General features: G+C 36.1%; 1 protein-coding gene across 2 annotated transcripts in view; it reads right to left on the reverse strand.

The window, feature by feature from the left end:
• Nucleotides 1–485: 485 nt before the first annotated feature.
• The window catches only part of ACOX3 (acyl-CoA oxidase 3, pristanoyl), a 41,640-nt gene continuing 24,770 nt past the window's right edge, over nt 486–17,355 (reverse strand). For both annotated transcript variants that reach the window (XM_064511483.1, XM_026122019.2), the window contains 9 exons: nt 16,504–16,626; nt 14,680–14,800; nt 14,077–14,196; nt 13,278–13,391; nt 11,133–11,248; nt 8,186–8,360; nt 7,602–7,669; nt 6,826–6,912; nt 486–1,782 (listed from right to left, as the gene is read on the reverse strand). In XM_064511483.1, the coding sequence (XP_064367553.1) occupies nt 1,663–1,782; nt 6,826–6,912; nt 7,602–7,669; nt 8,186–8,360; nt 11,133–11,248; nt 13,278–13,391; nt 14,077–14,196; nt 14,680–14,800; nt 16,504–16,626 (1,044 nt within the window). In that variant the 3' untranslated portion in view covers nt 486–1,662. The remainder of the gene's footprint in view (nt 1,783–6,825; nt 6,913–7,601; nt 7,670–8,185; nt 8,361–11,132; nt 11,249–13,277; nt 13,392–14,076; nt 14,197–14,679; nt 14,801–16,503; nt 16,627–17,355) is intronic.

The following is a 17,355-nucleotide window of genomic DNA, read 5'->3' on the forward strand; positions in this document are numbered from 1 at the left end:
AGAAAAGAAAGAATATAGACAGAAAAAACACTGGCAACACTGACAATCTTCTGGACAAAGAAAATGAAGTCCAGAAAAAAAAATAGGTAAAGCTTAACAAGATATTTTTATCCATTTTCCAGTGGAAATATGAGCAACTTTTTTTATTTATTTATTGCTGACGTGTGCTGAGGGTGATCAACTTTAATTAACCTTGAACTACTCTTAGAAACCCAAACTAAAACGGAAAAATTTTCTGTTTGGTAATGTACCTTGAGGCACTCCAAGAAATCTTTTTATTATTGGCCTTGCAATGCATTCTCCTGCAATGAAATGTCTCCTGAGCTCTGTCAGACTTAGATGGAACTGTGGAAGCCTCCATAGAACTACCTGATCACATAGTGGTGGTGTGTAAAGACTTACAAACTTTTATATACTGACATTGAAACTACTTAAGAAATTTTAAAACTTTTCAAGGGCAAGGGTCTGATTCTGCTAAAGTGGAATTCAGTGTGGAACTTCTGTTTATTTTAACAGCACAAGATGAAGCTATAAATAACAGTCAACTTATAAAATAATCTCTCTGACTTGATAAGTCTGCTCACAAAAGCAAGGGAAGAAGAATTTAGAGTTTAACAGTTCACAGATACAATAAAGAAAAATTACTTTTTCACAGTGTATCTAAAACAAAATATTCTGAATTTTCAAAGCTTTATGTTAGTATCTCTTCCCTTTGAAAAGAAAAATATTTACCAGTTGATGTAGCTGACAGAGAAAAATTGTAGTTTGTTTAATGTTGCCTATCACAGTTACATGTTGTTATAGCAAAATATTTTTAACAATTCATTTGAGTATATTCTGATCTAAAAAAGTAGGTGCAGTTTCTGTGTATGTTGACTTATCCCAGGCTTATTACTAGTTTTGCAGTACTGAAAGCATTATAACTAACAGGAAACTTATATAAGACTTTGAAGTTTGCATTACCATACTTAAAAAAAAATGTATAAATGACTCATTTTCAATTAATTTCATTTACAAAGATATATACAATTCAAAAGAAGATTACCTGAAATCCCAAATCCTCTCTTACAATGGAAGAACAATCAAGTATTTTAACACTGAAGCACATGAAGTAAATCAGAATAGCTTCAGGGACTTTAAAGAGGCTGTCTGAAATGATTCCCATTCCTTAATACAGGTTTATCCCTGTTAGTGCTCTTGATTTTTTTTTTCTTTTTTCATTTTTTTAAAAATTCTCTTTTATTTTGCTAATACTCTCCTAGAATCTTGTAAATATATTTTTGTTCAGCTTGTTTATAAACACTGGTGGGAGATGCTTGTTAATTACTTAACTTCTGTAATATGCCAGTAAAGTCAAGACACTATTGGAACATTTTATTTATAGACACTTTGCAAAGCAATGATCTTAATGAATCTTCATTTTTTATATTTAACTAAGTAAATATGAATAGTATGCAGATATATTGCTTTTGCTCTTGCCACTATTGTGCGAACAGTCCTTGCAATCAAGTTGGACTTGATTTCAAAGCTATTCTAAGATTTGCCACCTCTATATGAAAATCTTCTTCATTTTCTGTGTTTTACATACGGTCTCATTTCCTCCTGGTGTTTGAAATACAGTATCCCTCTCAGCCCCATCTGGCCTCTAACAAATTGTTTCATTTACAATCTTGATCTCAGCCTGCCTGTAACAGGTTTATTAATACAAAATTCTGCCCACCATGAAGGTCTGTTCAGAGCTTTGCTGCCTTGAAGGATCTCGGCCCACATATTTTTATATAGCTGCAAAATTAAGAAAAATATGATTAATTTGTACAGAAAATAAAACCAGGAAAATTTCTGCAAGTTTAAATTATTCAACAAATATTTGGTTGGAATGGGATTGTGATTGAATTTCTAGATAACAAATGTGGTGATTATGTATGAGCCAGAATAAATACAAAGATAAAGGACAAAACTTCAAACTAGTGTGAACATCAGGTTACCTGTGTAAATCATTTAGACCATCCTTGGCATAAGAACAGTTACCTTTGTATTTTTTTTTGTGATTATGTTGTTTTCAATTTCACATCAGTTGTATCTCAAAGGTAGAAATTTAGAAGCAGGGCTAAATTAAGCTAATCTTCATTCTGCCCACACCTGAAGGCTGTATCTGCAAGCACTCACATATGTCAACACACCTCTGGCAAGTAACATAACTTCTCTCCCAGATACTAACTGTTTAGTCTGAGCATAAAAAATTCCTCTCTCATAAGCAGATTGTTAATTCGACAATTTTATGAGGGATAAATATGATTATATAAATATGAGGGAAGGAAGGCTGTATCTTCAGCATTAAGTACGAGTACAGAATGATACAGTATAAGAGCAGTTAGTGATGTAAAATGGAAAGCCTTTCACTGACATCAAAAGAAGGCCTGGCCCTATATATTTGTGATGATTTAAATAAATATCGAAATACATTCTTTGAATATATTTGCACCTTGATTATTTGTGCTAGAGCTTACTGATACTATTTAATCCATTCCAAGTTTGGTTTAATATTGTCTCATAATTTTTTAAATTAATCTTGAAATAAATATAGTGAAAACTTTACATACTTAAGCTGAGATTGTCAAAGCTTGCAGGGGGAAATGATGCCCAGACCATTAAAGTTTATTTTAAAAAGAATCTGAACTTTTATTCAGTGCTTAAAGCTGTCTATGACAAATTTGGAAACTTTTCTCCTGCTCCAGTTAAGGATCTGTGGCTCTAGGCCCAAGCCACCCTACTGCAGCACAACATGGATTATCCTGAATTAAATTCATTTGCCTGTTTTGCTTGTATAATCTATTCTGTACCACATCATAATTTGTACTAAAATGTTTCCATTGTTTTCCTTTCTCCTTTGCATTCCCTCTCCTTTCATACGAAACACAAACCATCTATAATTCATTAATGAATACGATGTGTGAAATGGAGAGGAAAGTATGAGACTAAAAATAATCATAGGATTACGGCTATGGGAAAGCCAATGGAAAAATTCAGACTGATATAAATGTTTAACATACACGTAATTAGAAAGAAAGAAAGGTATCCAAATGTAAGTGTTAATGCTACAGTATTTGATAAGCTGCACAGATAGCAACAAATAAAGAAATAAATATGGGCAGTCAGGAGACAAGGCGCTTTATTAAGTATGTTCTTTCAGTGAGTGACTGGTAACCTTTTTCAAATTTCAGTCAAAAACATTTACGCAAGTTGAAAACCATGGATTGAGAGGTAGTTCACAAAACTTGCCTGATCCTGCAGAACATGGATTGGATATCACTGCTTGAAATTACTTTCTCAAGATGTGTTTCAATATGACTCTTACGATTTTACAAGAAACTTAGCAAGTACTTAGCAGGCAAGGAAGTCAGTAATGTTTAGATTCCTATCTGCGTAAGATGCACTTTATTCAAGGTCTGTATAGCTATAGGTGAAGTTGGCTGTCATGTTTTCAAACATCTTAAAATGCAGTGGTGCTCAACTGAAGATACACAGTTGCTGGAACAGCTTTATATCATTCTTTTGCAATGGAAATGGATTTTCTAAACAAAGGAAATTCTGTAAGAAAACTAAGCTGTATTGATTTCAGTGATGTATTTGGAAGTCTATCAGTTCTAAATTCCTAATATTAATGAATTAAATAAGTCTCCATGGCTACTATATTTATGTGAGAAATCAGCCCAAACCTTCTGTTAGAATTCACAAAATAAATCCCAAAAGGAGCTAGCCAAATCCATTACATGACAGCTTTATCAGTCGCTGATAAGTAATCTCCAGCTGATTGCTAGAAAGTATTCTAAGAAAGATCACTATACATGCCCTGTATCTTTTATTCTTGCCCCTAGCATCCACTCATAGTCCCTGTTAGAGACAGAATGTGGGGTGAAAATGGGCTTTTGGCCAATACAGATGTTCTTATAGATGGTATTCCTTCTCCCAGAATTATCTCTGAAGCTTCCTTCTCCAGGGCCTCTTTCATTAACTTAATCCTCAAAAAACCTATAGAAAGGGAAAGGAAGTTCCCAGCAATTACTGTGGTCCTCTTGTTGAGATGGTCTGAGATGTAGTACTAACCCTTCCTTCTTTATTTGTAGATACTGTGTTCCCAAAGTAATCATTTTGTTAGGTCAGTGTCTCTTTAGAAACATCTGTGCTGCCTTCTGTATTGCTTGATCACCATGGAAACAATGGACAATTTTAGACAGCAAGGCACAGATACCACAATATTGAGTACACTTGACTCAGCAGTCTTGTCAAACTTCCTGGCAGTCTCCCCAGGCTCTAATGATTCGCTACAGGGTCTGTCCACACTAAAGGAAACTACTGTACTGCTAGTTTCAACATAATAGTTATCCCACAGTTTGGCGCTGCTGACTAGAGCTGGCCAGTAAGCAGGAATTTTGGTTTGTTGAGGCTTTGGAATGAAATATAGCCCTTAAAATAAGTCAAGAAAAAAAAAGCAGAGAGGAGCAATGACTCAGAATAGCCAAATTCATGGTGCACCCACATTCTGAATCCTGCATGTATGGCTGGTTATGGCACCTCAGAAAGGATAGGGCAGAACTAAGAAGGATACAAAGGACAACAGGGCTTATCAGAGGAATGAAAAGGCCACCACAGATATTGAATGGATATGGACTGAGAACAGGAAGTACTTTTTCACAGTACTCAAATTACGGGACATGTTGCCACAAGGTTTCACAGAAGCTAAAAGATAGGTGGATTCAGAACGGATTAGAAAAGTTAATGAAGAATAAATACATTGGTGGTATTAAAAAGGACGACAGAAATACAACCTATGGCTTGAGAAACCTCTTCAACTACCAACTGTCAGAAGTTGAGACACCAGGGGAAGAATATGTCTATATGTCATCTGTTTTGTACAATGTTTTCCTTCTGCTATTGGCTACTGTCAGTAACAGAGTAGTAAGTGAATTGGATCCAGTGTGGCCATTCTCATGCTCTTGATACAATTTTTGCTTTGTGTGACTTAGACTATATAAAATAATGCCTCTGAATCTTAACAGGGATGAATTATATAGTAAAGCGAGGAAAAGCACGGACAAAACAGAATCTTTCACATCTAGATTAAGACCCTTTGGATCTCTCTCTTTAGTTTTTGACCAGAATTTTCAAGTAGAATCTGGGACACCTTCCTGGAAAGGTGTCATCAAACCAATGTGATTTATGTATAGAGCTTATATTTAACTGCATAAGTGAAATGACTTTTGAAAGGTGAGGTAGGTGACTCTTTGCATCTTTATGCTTAACAGAGATGTTTGTGGAGTAAATCCAGGATTAAATTAGCATGTACGGAGTGATGCTGTTGCACTAGTTAGTAACAGACCCAAACTACTATACACTGCTTGATTCAATTACAGTGAGAAGATATTTCATGACAGGAGATCTTGAGATGGTCAAAGCAGAGCAGAGGTGCAAAAGTAAGGACGAGATGCTGACTTCTGTGAATCTATCATTAATGAAGTAAACAAAGCCAGTGTTTCTTAAAGTCTTTTTCATCATTTCACCTGTGATAATCAGTGCATACATTCTACAGTCCTAACAATCCTTAGCTTGAGGCTTGTGCTTCCTAGGCTGTGAAACATATATCATGACATGAGCTTATATCAAAGGGTTTCTAGGAGATTTGATTAACAGGATTTTTAAATACTTTGAGATTGATAGATGAAAGGCAATGTATAAGTACTAAGTAAGAATCACTGGCTACACAATTGGCAAGTGTTATGAACACAATGGGTGGGTGAGATGATTTGAGTATACTAGATATTACAGAGTTTCCAGTGAAGGGGGTTTGCCAAACTCAATTGATTTGATAGCAGAATGATAGCAAACTTGAGCATCAACTTCCTCTATCCTCCCATATATGTAAAAAATTCCAAACAGAGCTAATTTTGATGTGGAAACCTGCTAGGTCTAATTTACCTTAGAATATATGGCATACTGCTGGATGTTTGACATGTTGCTGTTGAAAACATATCAATTTTGTTTTGTCTTGGAAAATACATATATATTTGAATAATGAATATTAATTTTATTTATGGATTTCTCCATAAATGTTATTATTATCATTATTTGGCTTTGAATGTGTGTAAATTATGTTGCAAGCCATGCATCATCAATGTATGACAAGATACTCTCTGTCATATCCTAGAATCCCCCCTAAATAAACAAAATTCTCTCATAATCATGCATTTCTGGTATTATCATTTTTAACTGAAACAAGTTTTAAATTTTCCTTTCTCTTATTAAGAGTAATATTGTAATAATCTAATGTAATATCTAATCTAGGATATTAGTCGTAATGGAATGATGATTTAGGATAGCAATGGGTAACACAGAAACAAAGACATAGGAGGAATCTTTGTCTCCTCAAGTCAATGGGAATTTTGCCAGTGATTTTATAGGGTCAGAAGTTCATTGCAAAAGTAGTAATAGCCACCAAATTAGACTTTGATGGGATAGAGGTCCATAAACAGCTTATCTCCTAAGGAATCTTAGGAGATGGTATAATTATTTTTTTTCAGTTCAGCAGTATAGGTGCCCACAAAAGCAGTTAAGAGTAATACTGCATGACTTTCCCACTGAAGCATATCTCCAGCAAATGCAAGCTGTCAGTGCTCCGCTGACATCAATTTAACTATGGCACCTTGCACTGAAAGAGGCTCTTCCCTTTCTTTGCTAGCTGTAAAATGTCTTGAGCATGTTATGGCCATTTACAAAAACAATCCCTTTCAAGATGATTAGATTTATAAATATTAAAACAGGTTTTATTACCTCTCCGTTAGCTTTGCCAATGGGAGAGTTGAGAATAAAATCAGGAGGAGCAAAGACGTCAACCAAGGCAACGGCATCATTTTTCAACTGTTTAAAAACAAAAGGCATACATTTGGCAACTTTTGTAGATATCTGTGGCTATCTGTGAACTCCAGAGCAGTATTAAATTACTTCCATAAACTACTAGCCAGTGGTAACTTAAGAGAAATCCACTGTAAGGAGACTAGGTTTATTTTGCTTTTTTTTCTCCCAAGATAATTACCAAAAAGAGACTGTATTTTAAATGCTTTCCTTTGTTATCTAGGAGTGTTAAGACACATTTTAACCAAGATGGTACTATTCATGACATAAAAACACTGACTTAAGAACTCTAAAAACATAACTTCTTTGAAAATTTATCTTACCTGGGAAAAATATGATCCAGTTTGAAAAGCTTTTGTGTTGAGAAAAAAAATTAATGAACTAACAACATAAATAAATAAATAGAACTGGATTAGAGATCTCAAGTATTTGGCTAGTTTTGCAACAAAAATCACAAGGCCACAAATGAAAGAGCATCATTTTGTAAGATATATTGTTTTTCAGTTTTTAGCAAAAAACTTAGATTCAGGGTCAATGGGTTATTAGCCTTCTCTTGATATCAGGTTATTTGGAAACAATTAATATAACATTCTGCTAACCTACCCCTTGAAGTACAGCATAACTGACATGTTTCTTTTTTAGTATTCATATATTATATTATTATTCTATTACAACAAACAATATTGATGGCTTACCCTGTAGCAAAGTTCCAAAATAGCATTCTGAATAAATCTTCCAGCTTGTTCACCTGAAACATAGCCACCTGCAAATACATTTACAACAAAATGATACAAAGAAGCTTAAACCAGTTAAAGTTATACTGTTACAAAGGAGTTTATCAGTTCAGTACTCAAGAGACTAAATGCTCTTGTGTAATTGGATTGACTGTCTTTCATTAATGAGCTGACTGCAAACCCCTTAGTCTAAGACATCTGGAGCCTTTTGCATGAATAAACTACATTACAGCATCTGGCTGTAAATTCCCTGTCCTCTCTTGCAAGGATCAGGCCACACCAAAGCCCTCCATCTTCTTTGAGCTAGGAGTGAATCTTTTGGGTTAATTTATAGCTTTATACTTCCAAAACCCTGCTCCTGAAAATTCTGCCCAGAATGACTGTTTTACATTATACAGGCAATAAGAAAATTCTCTAATGTAAATCCTAATTAGGATTCTCTCCTCCTGCCAAGAGGCAACATGTGGGGAAAAAAAAAACCCTACTTTTGAAATTAAGACTTTTATAAAGTGACATGCATAATGTATACAGGGAGCTGATCTCACCTTGGTAGAGCACAGCCAGATGTTTACTTAAAGACCAGAGGCCATACAGAGCACTGAGATTCCTAAGCACAGGCTGCAGAGTAGATGGCATGCTGGGATCATGAGTGTAGTCATGATATCTTTGTAAGACTGTTTGTTCAATAAAAGCAATGGCTAATGATCGACAGTAGTACACCTTAGGAAACGGAAAAGAAGGATATTGAGTAATAAAATACAAGGAATGAACACCCAGATGGTTCAAAATGGTGAAGCTAGTGGAGATTTGTTCATTTAAATCTGCTGATAACATAGCTTGAGATTTAAAGAAAGTCTAACAAGAAACACTAATAAAAAACTTTCTACAAGGTCTTTTGCAAAGGTTAATCATAAAATACCTCATGCAAGTAGAAGTAAAATCCTAATTTTCCACTGTGGTCCAGTTTGGGTAGTTACACCAATCCTAAGAGAGGGCAGATTCAATGTTTAAAATCTAAGTAGTGTAATTTGGCAGCACCTTGCAGCCAGACTGTGTGGGATCAAGTAGCTACATCAGAGGGAAGTCCGTGGAAAATTGGGTCTGATGACCTTAGGATGATCAATAAACCCATACAGCTCTAAGATGACAAAAGTAGGTTTAGATTTTAATTCATATTATATAGAATTTTATAAAGGGAATAACAATTTTAAAGAAGTTCAGTAACCTACTGAAAACTTATCACAGTCCATTCAATTATAAAAAAATTAAATCCGGTCATGTAAGCATGACTGGATTCAATACAATGGCCTGCAATATGTTTTGAAAGAAATACTCAGCTAATCCTTGCCAACTATCTGATCAGAAAGGCAAAAGTCACCACTTCCTGTTAACACAGAGTATAAAATCTTAAAAAGTTGTACTCGCATAGGAAGACCTGTCTACCTTGATACGCTTCACCTTTGTTGTAGCACGGCATATGTCGTGATGAAACAGGCTGCTGAGTGAAAACATTCTAGTGGGTGAATAAGAGCGGAATATGAAACTCTTTCTTTTGTGGCTGATTTGTTGCAGTATTGTAAACTGGTACTTGCTTTTAACCCATTTGTTCAGTTTGTGCCATTTAGAGTTAGTTAATTAGCTTTCTTTTTTTTTAACTTGCATTATCCTCGCATTTAAATCAATTGTGGGATTTGAGAAAGACATATTGCAAAGATCACTCTCTCTCTAACTGTTCAGTAGCATACTTAATACCAAGCTAATATGTAAGTATGAACTGGAAAATCCACATCTATTTTCTGCAGGCTTAGGGAGGACCTCTCCCCTTACTAGATGGACTTGTTTAGATCAGAATATTGAAATAAGCATCAGCTCTCTAGTCATAAAGAAATAGGTCTCAACATCTCAAATGAAGCATTAAGAATTATTTCTCTATGCTTCTCCCTATAACTCTTCTTCCTTCTTTACCTTTGCTTACACTTCTGTATTGTTTTAATCAAACTTCTGGCTGAAGACAAATAAACACTCCTCCTTACTCAGATTTCTCATCTTCTCAACCTGTGTGAGACATCATAGACAAGTAACACAAAGCCCTTTCTCCTTTCTGCTTTGGGATGTCTTGAAAGAACTCCCAAACCAAAATAATCTAGGGATAGCCTAGGATTCTCTCCCAGATCTTCCATAGCAAGAACAAATACGGTATATTCATCAGCCACTGGTCTGACAGAAAAGTGCTTCTTCATGCCCAGAAAATTTTAAACCAAATATGTGTAAACCATTAAAGTACTGCTTGTAAATCATTTTCATATGTTTTTGAGGCATTTATAGGAAAAAATCCCCCTGTCCTGAAGACGAATTGAAGGGAGGAAAGAAAATCTAATGACCTAAGGTGTTTCAATGCTGTCTCCATGGGAATTGTGTGCTTAAATAACTTTAAAATTTAGCACACTTGAACATAGGAGCAAGGTGAGTAACCTTTACACTGCTGAGTAAATCACCTTCTTTAACATACTGGCCCTAGAACCAGACTCCCAAGAGCTGGCCAGTGGATAGGCAATCAGGCTCAGATTTCTTCTACTTATGTTGCACGCAACTAGAGGGCAATTCTTGTCCTGAATTTGACACAGACGACCGTCTCTACTATGCTGCTCCTGTGGTAAACACAGGAAGGTTTCCTTCATTCTACTAGTGGCTTTACACAGACCATACCCTACTGAAGCCAAGCTGGCGCTCTCTAGGTGCAGAGTTGAATATTCCTTCCTGCAGTTTTTAAATGAGTTTTGCAGACAGGGTCAACCACATTGGACATCTTCAGGGAACAGATCTCTCTCCTCAGTGACAAATGCCAAGTGTTCTTTTCTTGGATGCCAGCCAGTTTTTCTCATGGAGGTAACAGAAGTGTTTAGGGAGCTAGGGGATACAAACCGAAATTTGGAGTTATGCCATTTCTAGCTGTTAAAGCTCACTGGTGTGAGAGTGGATCTGCTATTTGCAGATGCTCACTGATTCCTTTTCAGGTTCCAGTGCTGTCAGTCTGGTATCTTTCATGAGTAGTTTGCACTACAGAAATTAGTGATGGAAAAGACCTATTAGGTCATCTAGTTTACCTACCTGCCAGTGTGAGATTCTTTCCTACAGTATGTATTTGGCCACAAGAGCAGATGGAGATGTAATAATCAGATGCTGCAGTAGATTTAATAGTAGTACATATAGTCTTCAGAAGTTGTGATTTCAAACTTACACACACACCACCCACCACACGCCTGCATTTTTCTGAAGGGAACTATCCTGGAAGGCTTCTGCTGATCATAATTGTCCTCCTTCTATCATGATTGATACAATGCATATGGACAGGAATTACATTCTATTAGTTATATGACTTGCTGCTTTATGCTTGAGGAAATTATACTTCATGATATAATGGGATAAAACTAACAGGATCTGGCAAACTTGGATGAAAACACAAATAAAATAAAAAAGCTGAATAAGTGTTACCTGACAGTTGTTTCTTGCCTCAAAATCACTTTGCCCAGACTGCTTCTCCTTGTTCAGCTTTAGATCACTTTCTCGGAGCAGGTAGCAAACCAGCCATTTATATGCTGCTAAAGGAACTGTAGAAAAGAGAAGAAAACTGAAATTCTTAACATTCACATTCATAATGCCAGAAGTCACATGCAGCTCCTACTACATTCTCAGTTCAGGTCCTGAAAAGTGAGGGTGATAATTAATCAACAAGAAACAAAACATCACAAATAAAGCCATTATTTCTTGGACAAGATCTGTATGAGTCAAAAGGTGCTGGTTCTTCAGTCAACACCAAACCAATACTCTGGTGAAAATTAAGGGGCGGCACTCTTGGCTTGGGCAAGACTCTCCCTTGAGGCAGAATTCTGGTCATAGAAAGCAGAGTGATAGTCATGTGGAAGACAGCTTTCATCTTGATCCAATGCCACCTCACCCAAATAGGAGGAATTCAATTCCCTCTTGCAATATCCCTAGGGCTACACAAGAACCCTAAAGAACTGTGGATATCCAAAGTAGACATTGTAACCCATTAACGTGGCACTTTGCCCATTACTGTAGTTGCAGTAAATAACAGGTGGGTATAGTGAGATTGTAACTGTGAGAGTTCCAACTGACCGCAAGCTACAAGACCAGGTATATCCACAGCTCAGTTTAAACACAAATATTTTCTGATTTTTTTTAGTTTTTTTCTTTCCTATTTTAAGGCTTAGGTCTACAAGGTTCTGAGTCTCTTCTGAGAATAAAAGACAGTCAGCATTTTGTGGACTCATCCCTTCTCAACACTGAAATGACGCTACATGCTGTCAAGCAGATGACTTCTAATAGAGCAAAGGTGGCTGAATGTAATTGCATGAGAATTAACTGCTTTGTATATGAGTGTTATATTTTTAGGGCTGTCTGGAAATACGAAGGCAAAAAGTACTACAGCCTAAAGACCTTGTATAAATCCTGCTCGTCTGCACCCTAGCTTAAGATTTAATGTAGGGATATTATTTATGCAACTCTGAGTGTTCACATGCTGCCTGAGTATAGGCACCTAGTTTAAGAGCCCAGCTTCTAACAGAACACTGCGATAACGAGATTCAGATATTTTTAAAACTACAATCTGGTTCAGTAGGAATTACAAAAGAGGACAGAAAATGTATTTAGCTATTAGTTTGTGCTCTGATGGATTTCACTAGCTGGAAACATAAAATAAAGAATAAAGTATGCAGTCATTTTGAACTAGCATTTTTCTTATTTTTGTATTTTAAGTTATTCAGATTTTTACCCATAGCTATTACGGTAATCTACCATAGTACCTCACTTTGTATCTCACTTAGCACTCTGACTGTTATTCAAAGTTCAGCTTTTTTCAATTTTCTGAGCACAAAAGTGGTTACTGAATTCCAGGAATCAACCCAATTGCCCCTTATATACTAAGACTGGAGTTTCTTCCCCCAGTATATTCTCAGTTTCACAGATTCACTTTTGCTCAGTTCCCTGCCTCTATCTCATTATCTCTTCACTTCTTCATTATTTTTTGCCTCCACGGGCCAATCTGGGTTCACAAGAATACAAAAGCGGGAATGGCTTGTAATGTCTTTCTTGTTTCGATTACGTAATAGAGCAAGCCAAGAAAACTGCGGTGACTTTTCTTTCGTCATTACTCCTTTTTCCTCATGCAACCGAAAGCAATTGTCAAAACAGTGGACATACTTAAAGCCTTTTCCACATATTTCTAAATCACATGTATGCTTTCTTAAAAGAAGGTATTTAAAATTCAAAGGTAGTGGCAGTCAATGTCGCTCACAGGAGTCTCATTTAAGAACAATAACAATATAGTGGCAAAGAACCTAGATCACAAGTGCTATTTTAAAAGAACAAAAATGGAATAAATATATGTGATGCTATTCTGCATAAAAATTCCATTATAGAATTCAGATTGTACTTCTGGGGACAACAATGCATATTAGGAAATGAAAACTCCATCCTTAGCAAACTGTAATGTGCAAAGAAAGTCAGCAAATAGTAATTTGATAAATATCTAGAAAGTACTGGAGGATGAATCTCAAATATCTGTATCAGGCAGGAATTTAAGATTTTTGAAGCAGTTCTACAACAGCAAAAGGCTACCTGAAGAGTCCATGCAATCTTCAACACTACTGGCTGTGAATTTCTGGCCAAGGATGTGGTGGTAGTTCTGCAAAAAGTTTACTGTTCCAAACGGGGATTCAAAAGGAGCTTTCTCTGAAAAACCAAAGAAAATAAAAATGGTTTAGGAGAAAAGAAATCAGACTATTTGGAACTAAAAATGTATTATAAAGCCAGACATACACTTCATAGGCCAGATTCAGATAGATCAAAATACTTATTTTTTGTGGCCTAGTCCAGCAAGTGAGGACAGGTGGACAAGTGCTAAAAAACCTGACATCGTCAGGTCTATAAGCACCACAAGACTCAACTCCTTTTGCAGGGTTTTATAGTCCTGGATGTTGGCGAAAATCACTGCTACAAACATGACACAAAATCTTTTATCTAGAGAACTATAAAACATAATCATGGAAATTACTACTAAGTCAGGTGATAGGAACTTTTTTAAGCATAATGAATAAGGTACCCAGACTCACACACAATGATTTTAGGAGTAGCTCCATTGAACTAAATGGCACTTCTCAGTAAGTAAGATACTAATTAACATGATTAGGGATAGCAGAACATCTAGTTAGCTTCCACAGGATCTAGGAGAAAGAATATTTCTTGCAGCAAATATCTGTGTATTTGTGAATCTATCATGTGATGGATTCTGTAGCACATTATTTATGCTCTACAAAATGATTAAATGACTATCAGTTGTTTTAGTATAAAATTATCTCCTAATTCCATTATCTAGCCAGTGTTGGGTTCAGCACACGATTCCAGAATGAAAACTGACCTCTTATGCAACTCATCCAGCTCATTAAGTAGTTGCTGGTTTGCTGAAGCAGGACATTATTATCACCTTCATATGTGCAGTTTGGGTCATTGTCATTACGAATTTCGCCCAGACGATTCACTTAAAAAGAACAAGTGCACATTTCAATGTATTAATGAAGGGTAAGGGAATAATTATGCTATGATAAAAATGTAAGAGATCTATGTAAAGCATCTGTTCCTGTATGTACAGCTATTTCTACCCAGAGACGAGCTTGGAAATTCACTCTTTAGCTTGAGAAAATGAATATAGCAGTATAAAAGTGTGGATCCATTTTAGAACGGCAATTTTCACCAAAAAAATCTGCATTTTTATTTCTTGAACTGAAACAGAATCACACATAACAGTCTTATTCTGCCCAAATGCTGGTGCAGATACTGCATGGGTTTAGTTCTTTTTGCAGTGTCAGGTATAAAACAAATCTGTAAAAAAAAGGAGATGAGGAAAAAGTCCTTTCTAAAAGTATCTCTAAAATCTAGGTGCTGTGACCCAAAAACAGTTGAGGTGGACAAGAATATAAACATTCTCTTTCTGAGCACTGCATAAAGTAAGTCTGCAACTTACTGGCAAGGTAACCATGTCCTCCACAAGCTTCTCGGCATTCCTGGGCTGCCTGCTGAGCAGTCCAAGAAGACAGTGGTTTGCTGGCAGCAGATAAGGCATGAATCTCACGTCCCAAATCAGCCTTTGTGGAAAACAAGTCTCTAGTCAATAATAACTTACACAAAGTAAGTTCGTGAGCATACAAAGAAGTATGTTTCTGCCTTACACAAAGCCCTATTATGTACTGATGATTTAAACCAATTAAATCCATAGCTATGTGCACTGTTTAATAAAGAGGAAAAAGAGTTACTTGCAATACATATGTAACATTTTTGGCAATCTACGTAAAGGCAGTTATTTCTTTTTTTTTTGCCATCTCTGAAAGAAAACAGCCACATCTGAAGAATCTGGGGGACTGAGGTTCTTAGATGGAGCAGGAATAATTTGTGCTAGATAATGGGCACATGGGTACACCTTATCTCAAATGTATCAGCTGGCATTTGATTGGGACAGTTCATTGCTTGCCACTCTTCCTCCCCAAGACAGAGAGCCAGGTGGTTGAAGGTGGCATGTCCAGAGAAAGTTTCTGTCCCCTCTGCGACGTAAGCAATCCCTCTGTCCCCAGTCAGCAAGGGGAGATTTGTATTCTTTCCTCCCTTACAGGTCATCACTGAATTTTAAGCATCAATTTTAGAAAAAGCAGTGAAATTTAAATGCCCAAAAATGTCACCAAAGAACCACAGTGACCTGCAATTACAATAACACTATTGGCCTTCCTTTGGAAGTATATCTGGAATTTCCATACTGGGAATTACTTAGAGTTTATGGGGACACTGGGTCTATAGTACCAAAGGTTGTTTAAGAGCAGTTCCCTGAGATTCTTTAAGACCCTCTGTAGAACAAAATGAATGTGCAAATGCTAAATTCTTAATGTTGTTAACAACCACAAGATTTTTATTGTATCACAATTAGTCTCTGAGAGCCACTGTTTTGCCTAAGGTAGTAACTGAACTGGGGACCTCCAGAGATAAAGGAACAGATTATAGAATCAAACAGATTCTTCTTTGGTTTGGATGAAGAGAAAAAATTAAAATACCCATCCATCAGTACATGAATCTTTCACCTGCCATAGTTAAGCCAGAAAAGACTGAGTATTTAAGTGAGATCTAAACAATTCATAGCCACTGGGTAGGCCCTACCAAACGGTTAGCATTGTTAAACTAAAAAAACTATATTTATATATTTTATAAGCTATAAGAAATCACACTGCAGTTGCTTTGGTTGAGAATCAGTCCTTACACTGAGACAGATATATCAAACTATTTCCTATATAAAAACGTAACTTCTGCCTGACAGTGGCTGAGATAATGACTGACCAACAACTCAGAAGTCTCAACTTTTCACTCTAAGAAGATTTCTCCTAATGCATGACCATGAATTATAAACTTGATCCAGACTCACAGAATCTGTATGGGAACTAAAAATAACAACATTTCAGAAAGTCTTTGATATCTGCCTCCTGCAAAACCATCTACAACAGTCATAAACTGAATTTGCATTTTGCATTTGCATTATCATCATATACTTATGATGAACAATCCTACAAGGAAATGTAACCTTAAATCCCACTGAAACCAATACAACTTTAACAAGCCCATCAAAATGAATTTGGGTGCCTTTCTGAATACACACTTTATCTATTATTTTGTTTTCCCCACATTTCTGAGGCACTGCTGTACAACTCTTTATTGTAAGATTGAAGACTTGTACACAGATCCTTCACCTAACAATTTCAAGTTTATTGTAATAAGAGCTCAGTTAATAGGAAATGTGTAAATATCTCACCTGTCGCTGACTCCTTTGCTTTGTCAATAAGCCTGCATAAAATTCTACAAAGTTCTCAAACAGTGATTTGGAGAAATAATCTAACACATATGTAGCAGCCAGATAAGGAAGAAGGCGCCATTGCTGGAATGAAAAATAAATATATTTGATTGCAAATTGATATATATTTTTATGTGAGTGAGATGATAAATAATTTTAAATTTATAGAAAACAATTTTTTTTCCAATAACTATCTTATAATTTTGAACCAATCCATTCCTTTTTAATTTGTCCAAATAGAGAAACTCTGGTTGATCATGACGATAACTTAACAATAACCCTTTACAAACATAATTAAGTATAACTACTTTATAAGTCAGTTATAGTTACACTATTCCAGTTCATGGATTTTATGCATTTGTGATAAACATCCTGTTACATCATTGCAGATGTTCACTGAAGCTTTTTGGGCAGAGGGCAGAAGAATGTATTTTTGCCCTGTGTTTACATAATGTCTGGCATGCCACAAGTCAGTCATGATTCATAAGTTACTTTAGTACCAACAGGGCAGAGAGTGTAACTTTCACTTGCTTTTTCATTGCTTAACGTACATTACTGTTCGTTGCATTCTGTCAAAAGAACAGGGCTGTGGAGCAGAGAAGAAAGCATTTTTGTTGCTCCAAGTAGATGAGATGGAAACCCATGAAAGAAAAGGGAAGCTGCTTGAGAGGAAGCTTTTGTTGTAGAGCAAGTAGGGAATAAGAGATTCAGCAAGCAGAGGCTACAGAGTAAGCAGAAATCGAGAGATTCCTAAGACTAGTGGGAAGCAAACTCAGCCTAACCGCAGAAGAGGTGGAAAGAAGGTAGCTTTTG

This window comes from Dromaius novaehollandiae, chromosome 4 (genome assembly GCF_036370855.1).
Source record: "Dromaius novaehollandiae isolate bDroNov1 chromosome 4, bDroNov1.hap1, whole genome shotgun sequence".
Classification (NCBI taxonomy): Eukaryota; Metazoa; Chordata; class Aves; order Casuariiformes; family Dromaiidae; genus Dromaius; species Dromaius novaehollandiae.